Raw genomic sequence first — 11,050 nt, 5'->3', positions numbered from 1 at the left:
GCGCGCGCGGCTCCCACAGTCCGGCCTGTCACTTTAAGACAACGAGCGCTTTGTGTGATTAATTCAATGTACGGCGACGCGTTACCGGAGAAGCGCCCGTCAGAGGAGCAGCGGCACGGAGAAAGAGGACCGAGGAACACCGACCGCTGCGGAGGAAACACTTGAAATCAGTATTGCAATAAAACCAGTGGGTGTTTTTTTATTTTTTTTATTTTTTGATAAAGATGAAGACATCTTGAGGATGGCTTGTTTGGACTAAAAGTCTGCATCATCGCGCACGAAAGGAGTGATTTCTTTTTTTTTTTCCCAGCATCAGCTTGGGAGTAAAAATACACCACAGGAAGGAGGACAGAAGCTCGGAAGGCATGTCGTCGGAAAAACACGGTGAGGCATTTAAATTGTGTTGAATGTGGCGTCACGTGAAGCCGAATTGGACACCTAATTGAGGCACTCGTCACCATTGAGATTTAACAATTGGGTCTTTCTTTTTTTAAGCGGACATCGCTGTATTTGGTCCGCGGATGCGTCGGGCTGACTGGGTCCTTTTCCCAGCTCCCCCTGTTGTCAATACATCGATCTGTTATTTATCTGTGTCTATAGGATGCTGCACCGCTGTGTGGGTGCAGCATCACGGGGCCTTTTATTTTAATCCATAGTTTAAAGTTCCATTGTTAGACTTCACTTGATTATATTTGTAAGTTTATTTTTTTTATTTAAAAACAATCACTTTCAATAATATGCACATAGCCAGCGACCTTACAAATCCATTAGAGGGGTTCTTGATATGTCTCCCGTCCCCCCGTGTCTCGTTATCATCATTGGAGAAAGGCCTCTCACGTGGACATGCGTGTGGGTGTCCTCTGCGCGTGCACACCTCCGCTGGCGCGTGTTCATCAGCCCCGAAAAATAATAATAATAATCCTAAACGTGTGGAGGGCGACTAAAACTAATGCAATGTTGTGTTTCTTTCGTCCATTGCTACAGGACGTTAAAACGCCCAATGGAGCCCAAACAGCGGCTTCACCGTAAAGAATAAAGGTCACACTGAGACGCATAAAGTTCCCATTGGTAATAATGTAAAGTGCACACTGAGGACAGTGCAGATTGGGCTGAACACCTCGCGCTTTCATCAAACATGAGGAATTCATTATCGATGCTATTAAAAGAACAACAGCTGGGCCTCAGTAAAATGTTATTTATGAGGATTCAGAGCACGGTCTTCCAAATAAAATGATGGAGTATGATACCTCACGGATGATTGAGGAATGCTGTTGGTCCATTTGGAATTCAATAAAGCTCATTATTGTGCATGTTTAATAATATTCTCTCAGTTGTCATGGTTTCCCCTGCTGGTGCCATCTAACCTGGGGTTAATTTACACCCGGTAACATCGCGTGCTGTTCCTGCTTCCTGGGTGCCAGTGTCTCCTGAGTAAAGTATACCCGTGTATCTCTGTGTCCACATAGTCTTCTTGCACACACTGCTACGCCAAACTGCATAACATTTTGGCTCTGTGGCTTCATGCTCGAGGATCTCTTGCAGTTTTCGTGACACTTTCTCAAAGCACCATATTGTCTGTTTGATGCTGCATTTCGTCGCCTCAGTACTTGTACTCTGCAATGACAATAAAGTTGAATCTAAAAAATAAAAATCTGAGAGATTGACTGGTGACTACTCATTTCCTCACCTGGACCCTGTTACACAAGTTATAGACGGAGGGAAACTGCTCACATTTATTGTTTCGGACGGTCAGTTCAGTGCTGATGGAACTACATAATAGTCTTTGATAATGAAATTATTGTTCATAAACCTGCTGTTTTCGTCTTAAAAGGTGAGGAGCAAAAAGCAAATGTTAGATTACCTCTAAAAACGTATATATGAGTACACTTTGAATAACGGCTCTGGATTTCTGTTTGTTAATACTGATGGCCTTCATCCATCAATCCTCATTTTGGCAGCTAATAAAACTACAAACTGGCCTTTTTATGAATTATTTGTTTTTACAGAAAATACCTGCTGGATGTGCACCACGGGTGTTGCTTAAAGCCAATGTTTCTGACATTTTACTCCCTCGTGTCACATATTTTATAACTGAAACGCCACCACTCTCCAGCGGCTTCCTTATGTTCCACTCTGGATTGAGACGCCAACATGCGTTTTGTTTCTCATGTTGGCCAATCTGCTCGTCGCCTCGTGCCCTTCCAAAGGTGTCCCTTCCCTCTCGCTCGCTCCTTTCCCCTCTTGTCTGTTTCTGGTCCACTTCCTGCTCGTGAGTCGGAGACGGTTATGTAAAGCCGGTCCCCGAGCACAAGTCGTCACCCCCCATCACTCAGCTGCTGTGCTCTCCAACATCCTCCTGCTCTCCTTCCTTTGTCCCATTGAATGTTTTCTTCGTCTGCATCCATCTTCCCTCCCTCCTCCCGCCTCGTGTCCCGTCAAAGTGCATCACCGCACATCACTCCACTTACCTGCTGGGAAAACACAACGCCCCGTCAGTCATTTTCAATGCTAAACAAACACGAGGGGAGCAGGCGTGTGGGCATGGGGTGTTCAAAAGATGGAGGATGCATCAGACAGACGGACCGTCAGATGAAGTTTTACATTTCAGAAATGTCACGAGGGGGAAGGCCTTTCTTCTCTGCAGGTGGAAATGTCAATCACTGTCATCATTAGCACACAGATTACACAGCATTTCAGTTTTTTGCATTCTGTTTGAAGTCTTGCTGAGCTGTGGTCTGCGGTGTTGTTTCTCGTCCTCCACAACAGGGAGATAGGAAATATTACACATGCAGACCGCTGTGTAACGGTGCTTGAGTTAGATAACGTCCACTCGCTTCATCTGTTTCTCTTATTCTTCTTCCTCCGACTTTTCTATTTGCATTTTCTCTCCTAACTGCTGTTTTTTTTCTTCCTTCATCGCTCAGGTCTCGATGACGCTGGCCGTCAGACCATGCAGCCTCCTCCGTACCTCTCCGGCCCGCAAGACCCAAACGCACCCCAACACCCCGGCATGCAAGCGGCACCGGGCAACCAGCCCAACTACCCTCCCCCGCCCCCTCCTCCGGGCTCCGACGGGTATCTCCAAGAAACCCAGTTCCACTGCGGCCCAATGACTCCTCAGGGGGCCCCGCAGGGCTACGCGGTCCAGACCCAGGCCCCGGGAGGGGCCATGTCTCACGCCCCTGTAGGATACCTCCACCCGGGCTACCCGCTTCAGCTCCAGCCCTGCACCGCCTATGTACCCGTCTACCCCATGGCATCGGTGAGGCAGAGACCTTGAGAGTGCTATTCAAGATTTCACAGGTTTCACATCAGCCTTCGGCTAAATTATTCTGTTCATTATGAATTTCTTTTCATTCCTCCCCATATCGCGGATGGTGGATAAATTCTTACTTGACACCGGTGTAAAATAATTAAACCTTTATTAAATAATACTTGCAAGCAGGAGACGCATTGAGACACGTTCAAAGTCACGGATCAAGGCCACTGACAGGTGTGGATCTTCAGAGCAGGAATATACACCGTGTGGTTGTGCGCGCGCTGTGCCCGATGTCCCATTGCAGCGCCACAGAGAGACGCGGATGAAAATGTACCCCTCTGTGTTTCCGTCTCACGCACACATTATTCTTACCGCAGATATATATATTTATTTTTTTAGCTTGAGTTGTTTACGGGTGCAGATAATGAGGAAAGCAGGAAAACATTTTCAAACATGTTTTTGGAATACAGGTTTATACAATAAATTACAATCCAGGTGCGTACATGTTCATTCCCACATTTTGTATTTTAGGCACATAGATGCATTTGGGGGGAATTCTGGGCAAAGCCCATGTGTTGGTATGTAGACAGTGCAAAGATCTTGATTATCAGATGACCCGGAACACAACGTGCCTCGTGTGAGAGAGAACGGAATTCCTGTCATATAATGTCAAGTTAACGTTGTCCTAACGGATAGTAGATGCTGTGTTACCTCAACTCTTACTTGTTCCTGGTTTCCTTATAATAATAACTGAGAAGTTTTTTCTAATGTGGTAAAATGCAGATATTGTTCGATCATCTCCAATAATTGAGCTCAGCCTGTATGAAGGAATTTCCTTGAAACCGGGGCTTTTTGATGGGGTCACTGTGGGGCTTTATTGTGTCAGCAGTTAAGGCTGATTTTATGAAAGACACAAGATACAACTTTAAAAAGGATTCAATTGCAGCCACATGCGGTGCCTTGGTGCATAGCGTGTAATATACAATGACAATAGTAGGGGGACCCTTTTCCAGGGCAAAACCCAGGGCTTTGAAGAGGACGCGAGCCGCTGCAATGATGCAATGGTCAGGGTTAAGAAATGTCATGGTCTCTTTTACGGGTGTCTCAAAATTGTATTGCTACATTCTTCCGGGCATTAATGTGGGAAACGTACTGTAATATTTCCTTCCAGGTGTAGTTAAGATGGACATATACATGTTTCAACCCCTCTGCCTGTTGATTTGATCTCTTTTAGAGAGAACCAAATCCCCAACTCACACCTTTTGTTGCACGTCATCTATCTCACTCCCTTCATTTCCGACCGCTGTCCGCTGTTGGCTTTCAAATTAAAATCATCAAATTCCCCAAACAACCATGGAAAAATGACTTGAGAATCGAATGTCACTCTTAGGCTGAACTGCTCTTGGTTCTTTGAAACAAGCAACCTGAGACGAGGTGATGTGAGAAAGCAATGCTGCTTGTGAACCAGAGCTCAACATCATCAACTGCTTTGTGCCTTTTATTTCTTCCCTTTTCAAGAATACATGTAAAACATTTTATAATATAGCTCCACATGTTTACTTAGTAGATTAAACCATTCACACCGTCCCAAAAAGTAAACTGATAGTTGTGAAACTGAGGCCCCAAAATGTGACTGTTGCTCATCAAACCACCAACAGTGCTTCTGTGCTTCCACAAGTCTCACCATGCGCTGAATTGAAAACAAGAGCTTGGGTTTAATCTCCTCCTTCTCGCCAGTTGCTTCTGATAAAAATTAATATTTTTAATCCCCAGCAGTATAATTTATGTGCACATGTTCTTTTGTACAGTACTAGATGAGGATTTGGGAAAATGCTACCACAAGCTAAATCTGCACAGTACCGTCTTGCAGGCTGGTTCCTACAAATGAATTCTGAGGCCTCAGACGGTTCCGGCTGTTGATAAAACTCCGACATGCACGACTCCTTAATGCAAGCGACAGGAACTGTGCACATGCAGCTGTCCTCCTCTTCACCGTCACCTTGTTCATGTGTCCTTTTGAGTGGAAAGTGTTTTGTAAGCTGCTTTAGTGTTTTAAAAAGGCCCCAGTACTTACTCACTGCCCCCCCCCCCCCCCCCTCTCTCTGTTCAGGGACAACCCTACATGCCGGCCGGAGGAGGCCATCCAGGGATCCCACCGGGCCAGATTCACCCCATGCAAATGCCACCGAGCATCACCTTAATGGACCGTCGACCGCCACACGACTACCTGCCCATCGCCGTGCTCACCACCGTCTGCTGCTTCTGGCCAACGGGCATCATTGCGATCATCAAAGCAGTGCAGGTTAATGCTCCTTCATCATATCTTTAGAGTTGTATTAACGTAATGTCGCCTTGACCAGCGAGACGATTGTAAACCCATCTTCCGATTATTTTAACCTACATGTAATTTCCAGGAAAGTACATGCCTTTAAGAAATAATTGTATGTTAAACCATCTGACATATCAAACACTTTTTTGTGGCTTTAAGATGTTTTTAGGGCTAATCTCCCAAATCGAGGACATGTGTTGTGGAAGATTTTGCACAGACAATCAGTAAAAAAGAATAAGGCTCTGAGTCGAATATGTCTTTCGCCGTTTATTTCCTTGCACGGGAAAAAAGGTCACAACAGCTACGTGCTCAGTAAACTGCCAAGAACCGTCCTCCTCCCATAACAGGGCCGGGTCCAAACCCACTTGTTGTGTCTCTACAGCCAGGAGACTGGCACCTTATCAGTGAGACACTCCAGCTCAATTATTTTTCATGGCTACACCATCCCAGCATCTGCAATTTATAACCTTGTTCATTCAGTGAAACCTTTTTGAAGAGTTACACAATTTTTTCCATTACACATGACTCCAGGCAATGCTTTTCAGTCAAATGTTTTGACAATCTCGGAACGGATCGCTAAAAACAATTGGATGACGCAATCATGTCCACCTCAAAAGATCCATCTATTTACCCAAACATGCACAAGACGAAAGATATTCCAATCAGTCTTTGCTGCACTTTGTGCTGATTGATATCATGCGAAGGTGAGCGTGTTAATACGCTGAACATGGCAAACAGTGAGGCTGCTAGAGCACGTGAGCTTGTTTTCATGATAGCGAGACTCTGACAGAGGAGCTACACATGGATGCGTTTTTGCCCATCGTACACATAGTGACCATATTCTTGTGAATGTTCAGACCAAATGTATGTTCTGTGTGAAAATTAAGCCTGTAGTTTGTAGCGGCTGCTTGGGTTTAAAAGTTTAGCTCAGACTGAAGAAATGAGACTCTGAGGTCTCCTGTAGTTGGCGCTATTTGATACTTTTGAATTATGCAGAATCGGGAAACGGCAACAGGAATCTGGCAACCTAAACGTTTCAAGACGATACATTGCGGGGCGCTGCGCCACCATTACAGCTGCTGCTCCCAAGTTGAGAGTGAAGTGAAGTGAAGTGTGGCGGCTCTCATACCTCCATGATGCCTGTTGTTTGCCTCTGTGATGGCAGACTGCCCCGACCGACACGCACGCAGCACACCACATTACGTAACTGCCCCATTGTCAGTGCCACGGGATAGAATGGATTTTTTCCTCTGGGCCTGCTGAGCTGGCTTTGAGTTAAACTGAGCTGACATGGCACGGACCCACTGGTCTGAGCTGTATATGTTGTTATGGTGTGTTAATGTAGCGTGCACCGGCCTCTTCCCGCACATTCAGGCTGTGCTGCGGTGAAATTGATCCATGCATGGTGTTTCAGACTCCCCCCTGCTCCCACTCTTGCATCTTCCTGTTACATAACCTATTTTCCAATTTCTCCACCCTCCCACACATCCATCCCCTTCCCTCCTCCATCACTTAGGTGCGCACGGCGATAGCCAGGGGGGACATGGTGACGGCGGAGATAGCCTCCCGCGAGGCACGCAACTTCTCCTTCATCAGCCTGGCGGTCGGCATTGCCTCCATTGTGCTGTGCACCATCCTCACCGTGGTGGTCATCATCGCCTCGCAGCACCACGACGACGACTGGGAACCGTAACTCCACACAGCGTCAGACAGATGGGAATACATGGCATATGTTAGCATATATGGAGGAAGGAGGAGCACTGAGAACGTACACAAACTGCTACTGCATTGTTGGCCCTATTGTGTACAGCTGCACACACACACACACACACACACACACACACACACACAGCTCTGACCATACCCGCTACCATGAATCACATAAAACGACGACCAAAAGCCACCAATTCACAGCTGATGATCAAATGCCAAATACAAGCGCTGTCAAATGAAGCAAACGCTTAATATTTACACTCAGAAAAGAGCTGCATGAGAAGCAGCTTGTGTTAACAATTCATTTGACGTTGATTAATTCATAGGTCATGTGTTAAATATTCTAGAAACTAAATCTACTGAATGGGTCCATGCAGTTTGTTTTTAGGATATTTAAATGCACATTTTAGTGTTACAAGTTAAAAAAAAATGCAGTTGACCTGTTTTATTCTTTAAAACGAAGGAAAAGTGCAATGATGAAACAGAATACAGCTGACAGATTGTCAAACTGATTAAAAGTGTTAATGGGGGTGAACAATACACATTTAAAACACCATCAGTCATGGAGACTGACTGTCTAATGTAACCAAACAGAGTATTTATCCAATATTGTTTTTTGATGGATATTTTAGCTGGATAAGATGATAATTAATTATATGTTTGTTATTTATGAATTCATTCAATATCTACCCATGCATTGACTTTGTCTGCTATAATTTACAGTATATCGTTTATTGCAGCTATCTGACACTTTTGAATTGGCTTAAGTTTGATATCTGATGCACTCCGCAGTAACAAGACGAGACAATGCAGCTGCTTACCTTCATAGTTGATATAGAGCATGATAAGTATAAATTTAAGCTAATGGGGCGTTTAGTGCATTAATAGCTTGTCACCCAGCTGTTGGTGCAAATATTTCCTGAAATGTCTACAAGCGTGTGGTAGTTTTGTTTTTTTCTCAAGCAAGTTACCATCCATAAAAAAAAATGAGACAATTTTGCTGATTATTATATAGTATTTGAATCTTATGTTTGCAAATATGCTTTTATGCAATATTTTAGGAGCGTATTGGCCTATTTTGTGTTGCACATCTTAGCTATTTGATCTCCCAGACACTGTGTGTGAAACTCTAGTGCAACGTTAGACCCATGAGGCAGCATCGCCCTGCATGTCATCCTCAGTTTGTTTCCATCCGTCTAAAATATTGAAGTTAGTGTCGGGGGCCACAGTTAGATGTGCGACTGTGAGCTCCTATGACGATGTTTCACTGTTGTAACACGATGAGCCGGGGTTTCATGTGAGTATGGTCTCCTTAATGTAGCAGCAGTGCTGCTGTTTATAAGAGCCAACAAAGCTGTAAGTCAACGGTACTGTATGAACTGTTACATGAGGTTCACGGGAGGAGCTGAAAATGAATGTTTCCAATGGGGGAGAGGGAAAATATTAATGCCTATACTGTATTGTAGCACTTTCTGCTCAATGATCAATCTTTTCTCTGTTTCCTCTTTTCTCTTTTTGTCTTTCTCCTGTTCACATGAGTTATTGGACCTATCAACATTTCTCTTCTGACCCCCTCTCCTATATTGGATGATGATGCTATTTTTAAAAGAGTTATACAGAGATATTAAAGAATAATGTTTGTTAATAATGAACAACAAGAGAGAGAGTATAACTACAGTATATTCTGTTGTTTATATATTATTATTGTTTTTATTACTGCCAACTGCATTGCACTTGATTTTCACTCGCGTAATAATAAGTACATCCGTGCACAAATCTTCACTAAAATCTGTTCCTAAAAGCCAACTTAGTAAAAAAATTATTTTGTTATTTTCATGACACGTTTAGACATGTTTAAAAGCAATTCTTCATTTTTATTTTACTCAATGATCAATTTCCCCACTTAAATATGTATTTTAAACATTGAAATTTGACAAAATGGCTCTCGTTAATGAGTCTGTTCTACTTAATGGGACAAAATCATACTTGCTTTGTAGGGGGATTAAAAAACAAGAATATAGCTGCCAGCTCCATCAGCTTGTTTTAGAGATAGAAAACATTAACCAGTGAGCTTTAGAGGTCCTACCAAGATTACAATTGGATACAGCCAGACTAGCTTTTCCCTGCTGTTGCTAAGCTAAGCTAAGCTAAGTAGCCCCTCGCTGTCGCTTCATGTGCATTGTCCCGGTATCGAGTAAGAAATGTTGTTGAATAGGGGCACAAAATTTCTTTCACTTAAACCCATTTGACAGATGCAAGCCCCGTCCTTATATGAGTGACTGTGGGATATTTCAGTGTTAAAAGAGTGAAGCACAGTATTGTGTAGTGTTATAATTGTACACAAGGCTCTGGCGGTGTGTGTGTGTGTGTGTGTGTGTGTGTGTGTGTGTGTGTGTGTCTAACAAATAGAGTCACTAGCATATCTAAGGTTAGTTCATGCAGCGTGGCTTCATTTCCCTGTTTGCTTTCTGATGGGGCTCAGCAACATGACCGTGTTCTTACATTGCTGAAAGATGCGTTTTTTGTTTTCTTATTTTCAGTTTTTTGTTTTTGAGCTTGTAAATGCGACGGGTTGCTTGTTGCAAAGAGGCAGAAATGAGCTGTGTACGTGTGGTTCTCTTGGGGTTTACTATTACAATGATGTTCATGGCTGTGTTGCACACGCGTTGGTTGTTTCTGACTTCAGTTGTTTGAGTAACGAATAAAAAAAAAATCATTTTTGCGGATGTGAACGAAACATTGATAGAGACGGTGGCTCGTTCTTCGAGTGTGATTTTCTCCTCTCTGCGTCTCTGTGGCCTTTCCTCTCTCCCCTCATCACTAAGGTGCTATTTATAGGCCGGTTGCCCCGGTTTTCTCCCTCTCTGTCTCTTTTTCTTTCCTCTGTCAGAACATGAACTACAGTATCTCTCACTATCTTCTGTTCCATCACACAGTGTTTGTACAGCTGTTTGTTCTCCTTGTCACCGCATCTGTACCAAGTATGCAAATTGGTAGAAAACCTGTCATGTTGTGTAAATTATATCAACTCTTGGATTGATTGTCATTAGATTTTGTACAGAAATTCATGATCCCCAAAAGATGAATCCAAATAAATAGCGACCACCTTACTTTCTATTATAGTGCTTTAGATTGGATGGATTGCCAAAAGATTTGTTCCAGACATTCGCATCCCTTCAGGATGAATCATTCAATTATCAATTTTACAAAACGATTTGGGTGTTGACTGAATACCTGCAAACCAAATGACATCCCTAAAGGCTAATTGACAAATATTTGCATGCTAACACGCAACACTATCATGGTAAACTTACCTGCTTAATGTCAACGTGTTAGCTTGCTTATGTTTGCTTATTGGCTGTTGTTTTCTTGCATCGCCTCTATTTGGCTCATATGAGGATGAAAAGGTCTTTTAGCAGCTCGAATGTACTAAACCCTACATTTCAGGGTGCTGCAACAACTGCACCAGACATTTCAAATTGGACCGTAATAACAGCTGTCATGTCATGTTACTTCCTCATTCATCTTTATTGTCCTGCGCTTTGCTCTTGTTGAGAACATATGACATATGATCACTTATTTAGTTGATATGCTTGACCCTGTTGGCAATCAGCTGTTTATTATCTAGCAGTTATGCTTCATTATTCATTTGCAGTTGTGTTTTGTGTCCACCTGAAGTCCAATAGTCGTTAACTTTCAGCTCTGTTTTTTGTCTCCACCAGCTCCTGAATGAAATGTCTGGCTTTTTA

At 43.4% G+C, this 11,050-nt stretch overlaps 1 protein-coding gene across 2 annotated transcripts; it reads left to right on the top strand.

Moving 5' to 3' along the window:
- Positions 1–47: 47 nt before the first annotated feature.
- On the top strand, positions 48–10,038 carry prrt1 (proline-rich transmembrane protein 1). Of its 2 annotated transcripts, XM_040188266.2 has the most exons (5): positions 48–187; positions 311–384; positions 2,925–3,262; positions 5,370–5,561; positions 7,105–10,038. In XM_040188266.2, the coding sequence occupies exons 2-5, from the start codon at positions 366–368 to the stop codon at positions 7,279–7,281; spliced, it is 726 nt and encodes a 241-aa protein (XP_040044200.1). In that variant the 5' UTR covers positions 48–187; positions 311–365; the 3' UTR covers positions 7,282–10,038. The 2 variants fall into 2 exon arrangements, with proteins under 2 accessions (XP_040044200.1, XP_040044201.1); XM_040188267.2 differs by having other exon boundaries at positions 62–384.
- The last annotated feature ends 1,012 nt before the right edge of the window (positions 10,039–11,050 follow it).

The sequence above is a fragment of the Gasterosteus aculeatus genome, chromosome 10 (genome assembly GCF_964276395.1).
Source record: "Gasterosteus aculeatus chromosome 10, fGasAcu3.hap1.1, whole genome shotgun sequence".
In the NCBI taxonomy this organism is placed as follows: Eukaryota; Metazoa; Chordata; class Actinopteri; order Perciformes; family Gasterosteidae; genus Gasterosteus; species Gasterosteus aculeatus.
Note: the sequence above shows the minus strand (reverse complement) of the source record. Positions and strands in the feature narration are given on the sequence as shown.

Excerpts from the sequence above, each read along its gene's own strand:
- prrt1 (XM_040188266.2), top strand. Across the intron at positions 3,263-5,369 it reads CCGTCTACCCCATGGCATCG|GGACAACCCTACATGCCGGC; the intron begins GTGAGGCAGAGA and ends CTCTCTGTTCAG. Across the intron at positions 5,562-7,104 it reads CGATCATCAAAGCAGTGCAG|GTGCGCACGGCGATAGCCAG; the intron begins GTTAATGCTCCT and ends TCCATCACTTAG.